General features: G+C 58.1%; 2 protein-coding genes across 5 annotated transcripts; one reads left to right on the forward strand and one right to left on the reverse strand.

Moving 5' to 3' along the window:
- The first annotated feature begins 186 nt into the window (after nucleotides 1-186).
- Nucleotides 187-9,909, forward strand: ZNF865 (zinc finger protein 865). 4 transcript variants are annotated; one of them, XM_053915276.2, is made up of 3 exons: nucleotides 477-626; nucleotides 1,281-3,962; nucleotides 6,213-9,909. In XM_053915276.2, exon 3 carries the CDS (start codon nucleotides 6,237-6,239, stop codon nucleotides 9,420-9,422), a length of 3,186 nt encoding a protein of 1,061 aa, XP_053771251.1. In that variant the 5' UTR covers nucleotides 477-626; nucleotides 1,281-3,962; nucleotides 6,213-6,236; the 3' UTR covers nucleotides 9,423-9,909. The 4 variants fall into 4 exon arrangements, with proteins under 4 accessions (XP_053771249.2, XP_053771250.1, XP_053771251.1 ...); XM_053915274.2 differs by lacking the exons at nucleotides 477-626; nucleotides 1,281-3,962 and adding an exon at nucleotides 187-202; XM_053915275.2 differs by lacking the exon at nucleotides 1,281-3,962 and having other exon boundaries at nucleotides 471-626.
- Nucleotides 9,910-11,893: 1,984 nt separating this feature from the next.
- On the reverse strand, nucleotides 11,894-14,945 carry ZNF784 (zinc finger protein 784). Its single transcript, XM_053915279.1, has 2 exons — nucleotides 14,849-14,945; nucleotides 11,894-13,643 (listed from the first exon to the last, which is right to left on the reverse strand). The coding sequence occupies exons 1-2, from the start codon at nucleotides 14,924-14,926 to the stop codon at nucleotides 12,786-12,788; spliced, it is 936 nt and encodes a 311-aa protein (XP_053771254.1). The 5' UTR covers nucleotides 14,927-14,945; the 3' UTR covers nucleotides 11,894-12,785.
- Nucleotides 14,946-16,968: the final 2,023 nt, after the last annotated feature.

Below are 16,968 nucleotides of genomic sequence, written 5' to 3' on the forward strand. Positions count from 1 at the left end.
CGTGGGGCAGAGCTTAATCCAGGCGGCTTGGTTCGGCCTAAACCGCCTGAGGGGTGGGGTCTAGAGGAAAGAGGCGTGACTGAGGGCGGGGCTTACGTGGAAGAGGTCAGGTTCTACAGAGTGAGGTCTTGGAGGTGGGAATGTCTAGGAGAACATTCGTGGGCCCATGATGAGGAGGTCGTATTTTGAGACGTCGGGTGAGGTTTGTGATAAGCTCTGAAATAAAAATCGGGCCGGGGGCGGGGCTTAAGCGTGAGATTTGTGAGGGGCGTGGCTTAAACTGGAGGATCGGAGAGGTGCCCGAAGAAGCGGGCGCTCAGAGCGCAGGCGCAGATGCTCACCGGAAGTTGCCTAGGCTTTCCCCGCCTGCTCCCCAGCTAGCGCGCAGGCGCACTTCCCTCTCCGGGTCGCCGCCGCCGCCGCCACCGCCTCCTTTTTCCGCTTCTCCACGCCGGCGCCCCGGAGACTAGCGCAACTTCCGCTTCCGGGCAGGCGGGCAGGCGGGCGGTGCGGGGCGGCCGGGGAGGGGGAGGGGGCGGCACTTCCGGTCAGGCCCTCGGGTCTCCCCTGAGCGGCGGCGCCTCCTCCGCCTCCTCGGCCTCCTCCCGGCGGAGACCCCGGCGCCGGTGAGTGACGGGGCGCGTGGCCCGGGGGCCTGCGGGCGGCGGGGGCGGGGGGTCCCGCCCAGGCCCGCTTTGGCCCTCAGCGTCCTCATCAGTGCTTCTCGCGCCGGGCCCTCGCCAGGGGCCCCCATCACTGCTCCCCTATAAGAGCACCCAGATATCTGCCCCATTAACGCCCCCACGGAGGACGGCGGCCAAAGCGCTCTCTTTCGTGGCGCTTCTGTATACTGCTGCTTTCTGGTAGGCTCTTTTCTACGTAGCCCCCCGTTATTGCTTCCTGCAGGACAGCCCCCCAAATGCCACCAGCATTGCCCTCCCCGATGCAGAGCAGCTACTCCCGAACCTTCCCTTAGTTGCCCCTATAGGTTGCCACCAAAGAGTGTTGCATTTGTGCTTTACAGGGGAATGACCCCCATTATCTCTGTCCACACACAGCCCCCCAAAACTCCTAACCACTCCCTCCCCAACGCCCCCTCCTTGGTGTAAAAAATACACTTCTGGTCAGCAGCGAAGAATGCCTTTTTTCCCTTCTGCACCGCCCTCCTCCCTAGTAATTACCGTTGAAAATACCCCCTTTCCACCCCCCAGACTCTCCCCGCATAGAACAGCTCCCTCTAGAGGTGTGTTCTCACACACACACGTCTTCTCCCTTTTCAGGTAGGAATAGCTGCCAGTGTAGCCCCGGCTCCCACCCCGTCCTCCTCCGGGTGAGGTCCTGTCGTTGGTAATTGTCCTACAGGGCAGCACCCTTCCATGAGGCCTTCACTCTCAGAATGCGCAGTGCAAATGTCCTGAGGTGGGAATGGGCGTGGTGAGCGCAGGAGCCACGTGGGAGGCCCAAGAGGTTGGAGTGAGGGGAGAGAAGGTGTGATCTTAGAGGGCCCTGGAGGTTGGGGCATCGCGATCAGTTATCTGGCCTTTGTCCGCTCTACCAAGCCCAGGATGTACTTCCATTTGTTCATTCATTTGTTCAACAGCTGTTTAACGAGCCCCTACTGCCCACCGGGCATGCAACAGGGAACAGAGTAAACAGAACCCCTCGTCCATGTGGAGTGCACATGCTAGTTTATGGAGTAGACAGTTAAAAAAGAAAATAGGTGTGTGTGAAGAAAATACAGCAGGATAAGGGTATAGTGTTACAAAGACTGCAGTGTCAGAGGGTGGCAGGAAGCCTCTTTCAAGAATTTCCTGTTGTCATCTTGTCCTTCCAAAAAGCCATGCACGAAAAAGTTACCCCCTCCTCTGGGACAACAGTGGCCCACCCCCGGGGCTGCGCTCAGCTCCCCTCCCCCCGAGAATGAAATGGTTAAGAGGATGAACCTTGGACGCTACTGGTGTTCCTATTGCCGAGCAAACTACTCCGTCTTTTCCTAGCCTCATTCTCGTTTAACAAGTATTTTTGGAGGCAGGCACTGTGCTGGGTCCTGGGGATAGATCAATGACCAAAACAAGTAAAAATCCTGGTGTGCATGGAGCCCAACTCCTGGAGGGAGAGACCACCGCCAGCAAGATAAACAAGTGGAGTGTGTGTGGTTTATTAGGGGATGCTGACTGGTTAGGAGAGAAATTAAGCCGTTGGGGGAGTGCTGGAGTGTTGGTCTGAGGGACAGGTTGTAGGGGGCATGAGAGCCTCACTGAGAAGAGGGCTTTGAGCAAAGATGTGAAGGAGGTTGGGGAGTGAGGCAGGGCATTTGGGCAGAAGCAACAGCCAGTGCAAAGGCCCTGGGGTAGGAGTGTAGCTGGCACATTGGAGGGGCAGCCAGGGGGCCATGGGGGCTATGTAGGTCATCAAGAGGACTTTGAGTGAGGTGGGGTCACTGCCTGGTTTGGTCTTAGTGTTCCTGCCTATAAATTATCTCATGAGTCTGTTTGGAAGTTTGATGGAGATGTGCCACATAACGGACCTCGTACGGTGGTTGTTCTCATTCAGTAAATGCCATTGGCTAGTCCAGAGGGGTGGCAGGGCAGTGTGTGAGACCAAGGATATTTGCAGTATAAGGTTGGGTGGGGACCTTCCTTTATTTTGAAGAAATATTGAAAGGCAGCAAGGAGGAGGTCAGAGCTCACATGCTGGAGCCCCACGGCCTGGCCTCAAACCCAGGCCCTGCCACTTGTGATGGCGTGACTTTCGGAGGTTAATTGACCCCTCTGGCCCTTAGGCTCTTCCTCTGTGAAACAGTTAATAATTGTGACCATCTTCTAGGATTGTTGGGAACGTTCACTGAGTGTAAAGGAGGTAGATGTGTGCTTGGTATGTAGACATCATACCATAATTCAATGTCACATGCCATTAGATGTTACCGTTATTGGTATGAACGGGCTGGAATTTTATTACAAGGCAGCTTGATGCAGGGGAATGGCCCACAGGTCCTGGCATCTAAGTGACCTGGAATCTGTCCTGGCTGGTGTGGCTCAGTGGCTTGAGTGTCGGCCTGTGAACCAAAGGGTCTCTGGTTCGATTCCCAGTCAGGGCACGTGCCTAGGTTGCAGGCCAGGTCCTCAGTAGAAGGCGCATGAGAGGCAACCACATGGTGTTTCTCTCCCTCTCTTTCTCCTTCCCTTCCCCTCTGTCTAAAATAGATAAATAAAATCTTAAAAAAAAATAATAAGAGAGAGAGACCTGGAGTCCAATACCTGCTTTCCCGTCTACTGGCTCTGTGACCTTGGGCAAACAATCCTCAACCCTCTCCTCAGTTTCCTTACTTACGAGATGGGACCAATAATGGCACAGGGCTGTTGTGATGTATCAAGGTGATGGGTCCTACTGATCCTCTCAAACAATAAACATGAGCTGCTCTGACTGTGACTGTGGTTGCCGTGGCGCCCCTGCCCCTGGGGACCGTCCCCCGTCACGCTGTGCAGGAAACACTCCCGCGGCCATCTCCCCTTAGACACCAGTGGAAGGCTTGGGTCCCCTGAAAGCAGAAACGTCTTTGATTTCTCAGTGGAATAATTGTGAGCCTGAGCAGTCCTGTCCCCCAGGAACACCCCCTGCTCCCGGCACACAGCCCTGCAGCCGCTGCCCACTTGCCCTGGTAACATCAGCATCCCCTGATTCCATCTGCCCGCACCCACCTCAGTGTCAGCTCAGATGCTGCTCAATGTCCCCCTGCCTTCCTGGGGGAGTTCCGGTCACTTTCGTCTTACCCTTTTCCTCATTCGACAAATATTTATCAGTATAGGCATTTTACAGCTATACATTTACCTCTGAGCACTGCTTTGGCTGCATCTCCCAAGTAGGCTGCCTTTGCATTTCCATGCTGCTAACTGCCCTGGAGCTTCCTTCGTGGGCCCCCTGGTGATGGAGGAGGGTGCTGCTGCATTCCCACGCAACAGCAGGTACTTATAGAGCATGTGCACTTTGCCAGGCCCTGTGCTAGGGGCTGGGCACAGAGGCTGACAAGGCAGGTGAGTCCTTGCTGTTAGGTGTGGAGGCCAGACAGGAAACCCACAGCAAGTAAAATGGAGACAGTAAATTGGTGGCAGTGACCACGATGAAAAAAATGCAGCAGGCCAAGGGGCTAGGAAGGGATGAGTTAAGGGGTGTCACCTGTCTGGGAGGTGACATCAGAGCAAGAGACCTGCAGGAGGCAGGAGGGAGCCTTGCGGTGTGGGGCAGAATATGCCAGGCAGAGGGCACAGTCTCACCATATCGCTCTTCTGTCTGCTCAGGACAGGGACCACCTTCCTCTTCCCCCGGGCCCCTCATAATCCAGGGAGCACCCCCAAATGAAGGCCCTAACCCCTCGGTTCCACCCCTGCCTTCCTCCGCCTCAGGAACAACCCTGTGAGGAGAGGGTGTGGGTTGAGTCACAGACTTACTCTGTGACCTTGGACAAGTTCTTGGACCTCTCTGTGCCTTGTCTTCTCATTTGTCAGGCAGGCACCACCACCGTCCCTCTGTCATAGTCACGTAGAGTTGTGCTGGGGATTCGGTGTGTTACCAGACATGACGTGCTCACACCGGCAGCCTGTAGGCAGCGCCCAGTCAGGGACAGCTGTTAGCCCTGCGCGCGCTGATGGAGGGGAGCCTGGAGGTGGCTTCTCCCCCAAGACACCTTCCCGCCCGCCCCTCTTCCCTGCACCCCTCTGCCACCTGCTTTCTCCAGGCCTACCTGCCACTCCAGCCCTGGCTCCCCACTGAGGTTCCACTCCAGGCTTCTGCTCCCATGCCAGCCACACCTTTGCTCCTTCTGGAGATGAGATGAACCAGAGGGTGTGAAGGACATGGGATGTTGGGTCTCCTCCAAAGACACCCAGAGCGGGCAGCTAAAAATACCACCTCCAGGCAGGGGTGGTGGAAACACTCACCTGACGGGGGGAGCCAGCCAGATGACTGGGGGCTGACAGGCCCTGGTCTTGGTGGGCCCCCTAACTCCTGCAGTGGGGTGTAGGTGCAGAGCCAGGCCCCCAGGGGCAGGGACGGTGGCTGAGAAGCACACCAGACCTTGAGGGCTTTTTCCCACCATCACCCTCAATGCCATAGAAGTGTTTGCCACGGCCCCGGGATGGGTCCAAGGCCCATGGGTCATTTGCAGGAGCTGAAGGGGTGAGGTGGGCAGCTGCAGTCAGGAAGGAAAAGCCTTTTAAATAAGGTGCCCAAAGAATGACTGCCATCTCGAAGGGGACAGGAAAAGGCTCCCTGAGTGGCTGCCATCAGGCTCTTCCCAGGCGAGTGATGTCACTGAAGGTCCAAAGAGCTCTGGGGACCTAGTGAGCTCTGCCAGCCAGTGTGTTTCTTTACATCCCGTGCAGCCCCCTTAAATCCCCCTGCAGTGTAGGGGTTACCGCCCCTTTAGAAGTGGAGACTGTGGGAAGGAGGTGGGACCTGAGCCCAGGTGTGCCCACAGTCACGGGTCTCCTGCTGCGCCAGGCTGCCTTCCCTCTCTGCCAGCCCCCTGTGGTAGCTGGTTTGTCCCAGGTCGGCAGGTTCTGCTTCCCACCCCTCGCAACACTGTCTCTACTCTGGTCCTCTCCGTCTGTGCTGACACTCTGTTCCTGCCAGCAGTGACAGTGTAACGAGTGACACCTTCCGGTTACCATGTGCTCGCAGAGTACCAGGGACCAGCCCCCCGAGGGCCTTGTGGTTCTGTTAGCCTCGGACCCCGTCAGCCATGAAGTAGGGATGTGCTTTGTCACCTTTATTTGTGGATGAGGAAATCCAGGCACAGAGAGGTTCAGGAACTCGCCGGTGGTCACACAGCTTAGATTTCCTTCTGGCATTCTGGCTCCAGAGGCCACCCTTGTAACCACTCTTAACAGAAGACAATTATCGTGATTGGACAGAACCAGAAAGGACTGTGGACAGAGGGCTGGTGTGGGGGGCAGGGCACGGAGCAGAGGCCTGAGTGTTTGCAAAGGGGATTGAGACCAGAGGCCAGGGGTGCTGGGAGAACTGGGGTCTGACAAGGAGAGAAAGTAGAGGCCTGCAGGGATACAGGGTCTGGGGGATGGAGAGAGATGTGTGAGGACTTGGGTATACCGGTGGGGGCTGGATGTGAGTCTCCAGCGCACGCAGCCCCCTTCGCGCCCCTGGAGATCCAGCGCCCCTCCTAGGAGCTTGCTCAGCTGCATCCTTTTCTCTGCAAGGTCTCACAACCCCACTGGGCTGAGATGGAGGCAAACGCAGCAGGCAGCGGTGCCGGGGGCGGCGGGGGCGGCGGCCTCGGGGGCGAGGACGGGGTGCACTTCCAGAGCTACCCCTTCGACTTCCTGGAGTTCCTCAACCACCAGCGCTTCGAGCCTATGGAGCTGTACGGGGAGCATGCCAAGGCGGTGGCAGCCCTGCCCTGCACCCCGGGGCCCCCGCCGCAGCCACCACCACAGCCCCCGCCACCCCAGTACGACTACCCGCCCCAGGCCACCTTCAAGCCTAAGGCTGAGACACCCTCCTCGTCGTCGTCCTCCTCTTCGTCCACCTCGTCGTCATCCTCCTCCTCGTCGTCCTCCCAAGCCAAGAAGCCCGATCCACCCCTGCCGCCCGCCTTCGGGGCGCCCCCGCCCCCCCTCTTTGACGCTGCCTTCCCTGCCCCACAGTGGGGCATTGTGGACCTCTCAGGACACCAGCACCTGTTTGGGAACCTGAAACGTGGAGGGCCCGCTTCTGGGCCAGGGGTGACCCCGGGGCTGGCCACTGCCGCTGGGACACCCGGCCCACTCCCCGCCCCCTCGCAGACCCCGCCGGGACCTGCTGCGGGGGTGGCCTGTGACCCCACCAAGGACGACAAGGGCTACTTCCGTAGGCTGAAGTACCTGATGGAGCGGCGCTTCCCGTGCGGCGTGTGCCAGAAGTCCTTCAAGCAGTCCTCGCACCTGGTCCAGCACATGCTGGTGCACTCTGGGGAGAGGCCCTACGAGTGCGGCGTCTGTGGCCGCACCTACAACCACGTCTCCAGCCTCATCCGCCATCGCCGCTGCCATAAGGATGCTCCGCCCACTGCAGGGGTCCTACCGCAACCAGGTACAACCCTCCCACCATTGGGCCTGCCCACTCTCCCCGCTGCTGGTGCCCCTACCCCAGGTGTCTCCACCCCTGGTGCGCCCACGCCGGTCCCTGCTGGCCCACCATCCACGCCTGCAGCCTCTGCAGAAGGGAACACAGCCCCGGGTGCACCGGCAAGTGTGGGGGTGCCTCCTCCGGCGGCAGGCGGTGGTGGTGGTGGTGGTGGTGAGGGCCCCTTCGCCTGTCCACTCTGCTGGAAGGTCTTCAAGAAGCCCAGCCACCTGCACCAGCACCAGATCATCCACACAGGCGAGAAGCCCTTCTCGTGCTCCGTGTGCAGCAAGAGCTTCAACCGTAGGGAGAGCCTCAAGCGCCATGTGAAGACGCACTCAGCCGACCTACTGCGCCTGCCGTGCGGGGTCTGCGGCAAGGCCTTCCGTGACGCTGCCTACCTGCTCAAGCACCAGGCGGCGCACACAGGCGTGGCGGGGCCCAGACCCATGTATCCCTGCGACCTGTGCGGCAAGTCCTATTCAGCACCTCAGAGCCTGCTCCGCCACAAGGCCGCGCACGCACCGCCCTCCACCCCTGATGCACCCAAGGATACGGTGGCCGCTGTTTCACAGCCCACGCCAACCTTTCCTCCCGGTCCCTACTTGCTGCCGCCCGACGCCCCTGCCACAGACAGTGAGAAAGCAGCGGCAGCTGCCGCAGCCGTTGTGTACGGGGCCATGCCCGTGCCACTCCTGGGCGCGCACCCTTTGCTGCTGGGCGCGGGGACCAGCGGGACAGGCAGCACGGGCGCCAGTGGTCCCGGAAAGACATTCTGCTGCGGCATCTGTGGACGCGGCTTCGGGCGCCGTGAGACCCTGAAGCGCCACGAACGCATCCACACAGGCGAGAAGCCACACCAGTGTCCAGTGTGTGGGAAGCGCTTCCGTGAGTCCTTCCACTTGAGCAAGCACCACGTGGTACACACTCGCGAGCGCCCCTACAAGTGCGAGCTCTGTGGCAAGGTCTTCGGCTACCCACAAAGCCTGACGCGCCACCGCCAGGTGCACCGACTGCAGCTGCCCTGCGCCCTGGCCGGGGCTGCGGGCCTCCCCACCGCCCAGGGCGCGCCTGGAGCCTGTGGTTCTGGTGCCTCTGCCACGGCCGCTGGGGCCACTGAGGGCCTGAGCTACCCCTGCTCGGACTGCGGTGAGCACTTTCCGGATCTTTTCCACGTCATGAGCCACAAAGAGGCCCACATGTCAGAGAAGCCCTATGGTTGCGATGCCTGTGGAAAGACCTTCGGCTTCATTGAGAACCTCATGTGGCACAAGCTGGTTCACCAGGCTGCCCCCGAGCGCCTGCTCCCACCCGCGCCCAGCGGCCAGCAGCCCGCGGATGCCCCCGGCGGTGCCGAGGCAGCCAGCGTGCTGGACAACGGGCTGGCGGGGGAGGTGGGGGCGGCCGTGGCAGCGCTGGCAGGGGTGTCTGGGGGTGATGATGCTGGCAGTGCTGCAGGGGCTGGGAGTGGTGGGGGCGCCAGCTCAGGCCCCGAGCGATTCAGCTGTGCCACTTGCGGCCAGAGCTTCAAGCACTTCCTGGGCCTGGTCACTCACAAGTACGTGCACCTGGTGCGGCGGACCATGGGCTGCGGCCTCTGCGGCCAGAGCTTCGCTGGCGCCTACGACCTGCTTCTTCACCGGCGCAGTCACCGGCAGAAGCGGGGCTTCCGCTGCCCAGTGTGCGGGAAGCGCTTCTGGGAGGCAGCCCTGCTGATGCGCCACCAGCGCTGCCACACGGAGCAGCGGCCCTACCGGTGTGGTGTGTGCGGCCGAGGCTTCCTGCGCTCCTGGTACTTGCGGCAGCACCGCGTGGTGCATACGGGTGAGCGGGCTTTCAAGTGTGGCGTGTGCGCCAAGCGCTTCGCACAGTCATCCAGCCTGGCGGAGCACCGGCGGCTACACGCAGTGGCACGGCCCCAGCGCTGCGGCGCCTGCGGCAAGACCTTCCGCTACCGCTCCAACCTGCTAGAGCATCAGCGGCTGCACCTGGGCGAGCGAGCCTACCGCTGCGAGCATTGCGGCAAGGGCTTCTTCTACCTGAGCTCTGTGCTGCGCCACCAGCGTGCCCACGAGCCGCCGCGGCCTGAGCTGCGCTGCCCAGCCTGCCTCAAGGCCTTCAAGGATCCCGGCTACTTCCGAAAGCACCTGGCGGCCCATCAGGGTGGTCGGCCCTTCCGCTGCTCCTCCTGCGGTGAGGGCTTTGCCAACACCTACGGCCTCAAGAAACACCGCCTGGCGCATAAGGCCGAGGGCCTCGGGGGTCCTGGGGCAGGGGCCGGCACGTTGGCCGGTAAGGAGGCCTGACCAGGGGGATTCCCCTGCGCCACTCCACTGAGCTGTCCCCTTCCAGGCTCACCCCTCCCTGGCCGTAGGTCAGACTCTGCCCCTCCTCGCCGTTGCCCCCTCCTGTTCTTCAGAACTTCAGACAGACTAGCCTCCTTTGAGGCCCACGCTGTACAAAACTCAAGGCTGAATCACTCCCAAACTGGACTTCTCTGGCCCTCCTCATCCCATCTGACACTGAACTTGATCCTCCATTCGTCCCCTTTTTGTAACCCCCGTCAGCCCCCCACCCCAGCAGCATTCTTTCCCGACAAGCTTCGTTGGAGATGGGCGTGAACTGCCCTTCTCCTGTGGGATCCGGCTGGACAGTGGGATACGACTGGAGTTGGGAGGGCACGAGGGGGCCTGGGTGCTCTTTTGGATTGTGGGGTGGGGGTGGGGCGGGTGCAGACGCGGCTTGTACAGAGCAGAGATAATAAACCTATCACCAGGGCAACAGAGTCCTTTCTCACATCCCAGGGAAAGGGAATTAAGTGCTGGCAACTGGAAGGGTGAGAACACTCGTTTCCCTGGGATTGCGATTTCTCCACGTTCTCTGCCTTTCCTCATCACACCCCCCCCCCCCCCGCCCCGGGTATTTACTGAGTAATCACTACATCTGAGATGGGTAAATCTCCTCTTGTGAGCTGACAACGTGCCCAGACTCCTTCCCCTTCAAGGTGCTATCTGCATCTGTTCACAGCCAACATTTCCTGAATTCCCCCATCCACCAGCCCCTTTGCTGGGCCCTGGGAAATGTGAACTGGACACGCTTCTGGCCCCGCAGTGAGATGGAAGAGGAGTCCAGGTAGGCCATTGAGTATTCTGGCTCCGTGTGGACTCGTGGTTCTGGCATAGATTGTGCAGAGTGCCTGTCCTCCCAGGGTGATTGGGGGGCGTTGCAGAAGCCCGTTCACAGCCCTCGCTTGTGTTCTCAGAACAGTGAGATCGCCCTGTACCGTGTGGTGTTATCCCATTTGTCGGAGGAGGAGGCTGAGGTCCTGGAGAACAGTCTCCAGGCCACCTGGAGGGTCCAGGCTAGAGCTGGGACTGCACCCCATGTGCCTGTGTGAAACGTGAACGCCAAGCTGGCTCAGGGCACTGCCCGGGTGGGTCCAGCTTGACCCCCTCCCCCAAAGGCGGCCGCCCAGTGCGGCCCCCGCGCTCTAATGCTGAACACCCCTGGTGCTAGTGTCCTGGGGCTCCAAAGTCACATGGATGTGGAGCACCGCACTGCCAAAAACATAGGCTGAGGGAGCACGGCGGAGTCACCTTATCTGGTTGGGGGGCCCACCCAGCTTCCTAGAGGAGAAAGCGATTCCTGAGTGGTGACGTAAGGCCAGGTGAAGTGGGCACAGGGTTCCAGGGTTCTTGGCTAAACCTAACAGTTCTGAAGAGTGTAGAGGTTGGGGTGTGGGAAGCCGGACCCTGAAGGGCTCTGAACTACAAGTAGTGGAGCCTGGATGACCCCCAGAGTCTGGAAGCTGGATCCAAGCCCCTGACCCATCCTGAGTAGCCCATCCTTTTTTTTTCCTTCTAAGTTTGACATAGATGCTGACATTTGAAAAATCAAGACATTTCACATGAAACTATTGCAACCTCAGTGATTTGGACACTAGCAACCCAGTCTGCCGCCCCCTGAGCTCAGTAGCCATTCAGATGGGGCACACGTTCTCCAATCTGTCACCAGTCCCTACAATACCCCAAGTCCCAACTCTGAGCCCATGTCGGTCTCCGTATTTCACTGTGAATATCCATTTCTCCTTGAACTTGCCACCTTCCTAATTTAATTCACACTGCCACCCACCTAGAAGGCATTCATGTTTGTGGTTCCATCTCAAAGCCACAAGGACCTGTGGGTTGGTGGCGAGGCTGGGATCTGTGTTTCTGAAGGGTGCACACAGCTGTAGGATGGGGCGTGAAGGAAGGCCCTGGAGGCTGGGCTGCTGTATGGTTATCGAGGTGTGAGGCCTTGTTGGCTTGGCCTACAAGTGGGTAGGTGTGTTGAGGTTCCAAAGATATTTCACTGGCTCAGCACTGGGGAATGGACAGGTGACTAGGTAAGTGGATGAAGGGTGAACTTAGCTCAGGTACTAGGAGACAATGAAACATGGGTATTTCTTTGGGGGAAGAGTTCTGTTCACGGTATGACTTGTCTTTGGGGTGTCTCATGGGGAGTGTTGGGTGAACACATGTGTGTGCACATCTGGGTTCTCCTTCCCTAGTAAGCACACTGTTCACAGGAGTCCCTTCATTTTGCCACCCACTCCTGGCCCCTACTCCCGTAGCTGAACCACATACCACCTCTGAACAGCCAGGTGCTGTCCACCCCCATTCTAACGAGGTTCAGGGAAAGGTACGCTGCAAGGCACTGTTGGTAGCAACACTCTAGTGTGGCCCCTCAACTCCCATCCCCCAGGGCAGACCACCCAAACACCAGACTGACATAGAGAAACCCTTCAGAAAGTCCTTTAATAGGAACAGAACTGGAGGCTCCCCTCCTCCAGCTCCCAAGTCCTCCCCTCGCCCCACCTCTCAGGGCACACCCACCAAACCTGGCCATCCACTGACCCTTCCTTGGGGTAATCTGGGGCTAGGGGGTAAACTGCTTGCTTGAAGTTGGGAGTGGAGATTAGAGAAACCTGAGGCTGTCTTTGTAGGCGTGGGGCATGGGCTCTGAGACTAAACCTTGAGGATGGGATGTTGGGTGGCTGTTCACTGTCTGGATTTTCAGTTGCCCCAGAAAGGTGGCAGGCCTGGTGGGTTAAGGAGGGACTGCCATGGGAACAGGGGTAGCAGCTTTTGTAGTCAAGATTGTTATGGCTGGTCAGGCTTACATTGTGGAGGCCCAAGTGCTCTGGGCTATGACTTGGGGGACCTATGGCTTTGAGGTGGTAGGACTGGCGTCTCTGTGGAAGACCTGGCTGGCGTCTTCTGCCTGACGGGTGGGTAGGTCTCCCAAGTTCAGTGCATCCCAGTGAGGTAGGCAGAAGATTCCACCCCAGCCCACCCTAGGCCCCAAGACAGTTTGGGGTTCAGCAGAGGAGCTGCCCAGGGACAATGGGTGCACCCCAAATCTGCCCTGTGTGGGATGCGGGCATCTTGCACAAGGGTGACCCGGGGCAGGCAGACAGGGAAAGGACGTCCGGCCTGTGTTCCTCCCACTTAGCTGCGTCCCTGCCTTTCTCTGCAGCTCTGAGTTGCCGTGTGGGCGTGTGGGAGCCCTAGCCCTGGCTGTCCACCTGCTCCCCCACTAGCTGCTCACGATGTCATCTCTCCCCCTGCCTCCTTGCCCCACCCAATCCCTCCCCTGAAACCTGCCACTTACCACCCTTGTTACCCCGCCTACTGGTCGACATCCCCCTTCACAGTTGCCGTGTCCCCACTCCCTGGTTCCTCCATCCCCGCCGCCTGCTGGCTCCCAGAGTCCCTGAGCCCAGGCCCTGGGCCATGGAAGTGGGTGCGCTGGTGCTTGCGGAAGTTGGAGGAGTTGTTGAAAGTGCGGTCGCAGAGCGCGCAGCGGAAGGGGCGCTCGCCGGTGTGGATGCGGGCGTGGCCGCTCAGCACCGAGGACTGCGTGAAGCCCTTGCCGCAGATGCCGCAGTGGTAGGGCCGCTCGCCCGTGTGCACTCGCTCGTGGTCGCGCATGTCCGAGGAGCGGCGGAACGGCTTGGCGCAGAACCTGCAGGCGAAGGGCTTCCCCACAGCCGCGCCCGCCGCCGCTGCCGCCATCACCACCTCTGACCGCTCGGGGGGCACCCCGGGCCCCTGTCCCCGAACCGCCGCCGCCACCTCTGAGGGCCTCTGAGAGGCCCCCGGCTCCACCCCGTGCCGGTGCTGGTGCCGCAGCAGGGGCGCCAGAGCCTTGAAGGCCCGGGGGCAGAGGGGGCAGCGATAAGGGCGCTCTCCAGTGTGCAGGCTGTAGTGGGCGCGGAGGCTGGCGGGGCCCGGGCAGCTGTGGCCACACACATGGCACCGGCTTGGGTCCGCACCCTGCCCGCTGCCCTCAGCCCCGGCCAGGTGGCCATGTTCGTGGAACAGCAGCTCCGAGACCAGCCGGAAGGCGGCCGGGCACAAGGCACAGTGAAAAGAACCTGGCTCCGGGGGCTCGGGTACCAGCGTGGTGTCTGTCACCTTCACCACCTGGATCTCAATGAGGTCGGTCGGGGGTGTGGCGGGGCTGCTGTCATCAGGCACCAGCACCTGGGGAAGGGGGCGGGGGAGAAAAGAGGAACCTGTGGACCCTGCCTCAAGGCCTCCCCAACACACTCCACTTATTTAAAACCTCCATCCCTTTGTAGCATCCTGGGCCCCCTCTAGAGCTAGGACCTGTTCTACCCCTATCAAGACTTCCCCTCCTGTGCAGAATATATCACGATCTAGCCAGGTCTCCTCCACTCCAGTTAAAAGCCAGTCATTTCTTGCCATGACAACGGAAAAAGCCTCCTGAAAGGAGCCTCTGTTCTTAGTCTGGTCCTTATAACCCACCTCGCCAAAGCAGCCCGAAAGACCTTTTGAAAATGGAAATCCGATCAAGTCATTTTCCCACTCAAAACGCTCCTGTGACTCCAACGGCACTTAAAAATCCAAAACCGTCAGTGAAATATCCATCGCGACTGGCTCCTGCTTATCTCCCTGACCCCAGTGTAAATGTAAGCCGGTACACAGCTGACTGCTCTCGTCTAAATTTAGCTCCCCCACCCCCGCTCCAGCACTCCGTCTTTATTTCCTTTCTAGAACACACAATAAATCTCCTTAATGCCTCTCTCCCCTGCTAGACTCAAGCGTCAGGGGAGCAGTCCTTATCTGCCTCGTTCACCTACTCATCTACTCAGCACAAGCAAATAGGACTCGGTGTTTGTTGAATGAATGAATGCCCTCACTCCCCAGTGCCGAGTTCCTGGGGAACCTGGGAGTGGTCCCAAAGTCACCTGGAGAAGTTGTTTCTCCCCCCAAAATCTTCCCTTGGGTATTCGAGGCTCTTCGCTGTGACCCTTACGGAATCATACCCCCCACTCCATAACCCTCCCTGGAACTCTGTCTTTCAAGATCACCTTCCCATCCCTCCAGCCAACTTCACTAGCCCCCTCAGGGTCTCTCGGAGGCACCGCCCCTTTGGAGGCTCCGCCCCCTAATTAGACAAACTCAATCCTGGACCCACCCGTCGTCCCGGCGGGCCTCTCAACCGCTTCTTACGCCCCGCCCCACTAAGCCCCGCCCTCCAACCCCGTAGGCTCCTCCTCAGAGCACGCCCCTCGCTCACCCCCCCCCCAGGAACCCCGCCTCCAGGCCGGAGCTCTAAATGCCTCCCCCGCCCAACCTTCATAGGCCACGGTCCTGCCCCACCACCTGCCCTGCAGCCTCTTCCCGCCTCGGGTCCCCGGCCCAGGCCCTTTCCTCGTTCGCACCAGGTCCGGCGGCTCCGGAGAGCGCGGCTCCGAGGCCGTTGAGCTCGGACTCCGGGACTCCGGGCGCTCGGCGGCCATCTTGTGCCTAGGCCCCGCCCCCAAGGCCCGCGGTCGCTCTGGGATGGGCGGGGGCAGAGTGCGTCAGAGCCACCGCGCAGGCGCACTGGGGAGTGGGCGGGGCTTCCAGGTAGACTGAGCTGTCCCACCCCGGGAGATAGATGCTTTTCCTTCCAAATCACCTGCCACCTATCCTCCCCTCCAAGGAGACAGCCTGCGTGGGATGCTGAGGGGCTGCGAACTAACTCGAATTTCTCTTTTTCACCCACATTTATAGGCTCTAGCTGTCCGTTGACACTCGCCAGAATTTAATAATCTTTGTTCTGTGTTCACACTGCATATTTTTGTCGTCACCTGCTCTGCGTGGCTCTGGATAAGGCAGTAAAGCAAAGTTTACGAACGGGAGGATTTTTAAATCCGTTTACAGAAAGATGTTCTGCAAACAGCAACACTGGTGGTAATGGGATGTACCTCAAATCCGCAGGTTGGTGTGACGTGTGGGAAAAGACAGGCGTTTTCGGCAACACAAAGGACTGGGCTGGGCTCTTCCTAGCCATCCACGCATTCCTTCCGTGGCCTGGGCGTGTGAAGTCACCACACTCCTCTGTACCACGTATACATTTTCTCATGTGTAAAACTCTAGAGGTGCTGTGGAAACCCAGTGGGAAAAGAGTCTCGGAAGACCTTTAGAGGTCTAGTTTCAGTGGAAGGGCGGCATAGGGCATGCCTAAAAATTACCATCATTCCTAAATTCCCTGTTTCTCCTGGGAACATGGTAAGATTGCACTTTCCTTTGCAGTCAGACACGGTCATTTGTTTTTTGTTTTCCAATGCACAATCAGTGAAAGCGATGTGCGTTAACTTCAGCCTGAGGTGAAAGCCTGCAGTGAAAGCCAGCGAAGCAGTCTCCACGTTCCGCTCCTCCTACCATTCTCTGCTTGGCGGGGATCTGCTGGTTGAAGTTAAGTTTCCACTCAGCCTGAGGTCCAGACTATCTGCAGCAAACACAACCTGGTGCTGATCTTTCTTGGAGATGTAGCATTTAAAATACACATTTGTTGTGTCAAGCCACTGAGTTTGAGGGTTGCTTGTTTGCAGCATAATCTATTCTCTCTTGACTAATACACAGAAAGATCTTTTATTTATATTTATCATATTAGGAACTAATTTTGTATATGAAAAGTATTCAGAATCATATAAACAACTCCTCATACTCACTAAGAAACTTAGAATATACAGCATTGCAGATGCAGTCTAAGCCCTCTGGGCGCCTCCCCCAATTCTCCCTCCTTCACCTGAGGTTGAGTTTGCATTTTCTGTTTCTCTTTCTCATGAATGTTTTTCTTTTCTCCACTTAAAAAAAAAGATTTTATTTATTTATTTATGTTTAGGGGGGAAAGGAGGGAGAAAGAGAGGGAAATATCAGTGTGTGGGTGCCTCTCGCACGCCCCTTACTGGGGACCTGACCCACAACCCAGGCATGTGCCCTGACTGGGAATTGAACTGGCGACCCTTTGGTTTGCAGTCCATGCTCAATCCACTGAGCTATGCTAGCCAGGGCATCTTTTTTCATCTTTTTTTAAAAACTGAATTTATTGCTGTGACATTGGCTAATATGATTATATAAGTTTCAGGTGTGCAAATCTATAATACATCATCAGTATATTTTCTTGTGTGTTCACCAACCCAAGTCGTATCTCCCTCCTCCCCTGTATATCTTTATTTTGCTACATATATGAAATAATATGACATTGGTCATAGTCTCCACTGCTTTCATGGGTCCTGGCAGTTCTGACTTCGTGGGCCTCTTATTTCCAAAAGATATTTTTAAAATAATATTTCATGGCTGAGTTGGTATAATGATGAACCTAAGCTATGCTGGGTTACATTCTTCTTTTCTTCTGAATTCAAAAATAAATTTTTTTCGAGTACCCCTAAAAGTGTCACTGGTCCTGTATGTTTCTGATGTGGGCATTGCAATTTTTTTTTTTTTTGAGCAATTGCTAATCTTAATTGCTCCGAATTATCCACACTCATCATCCAGGGAAGGACTCGCGCAAATG

The sequence above is a fragment of the Desmodus rotundus genome, chromosome 12 (genome assembly GCF_022682495.2).
Source record: "Desmodus rotundus isolate HL8 chromosome 12, HLdesRot8A.1, whole genome shotgun sequence".
Lineage (NCBI taxonomy): Eukaryota > Metazoa > Chordata > Mammalia > Chiroptera > Phyllostomidae > Desmodus > Desmodus rotundus.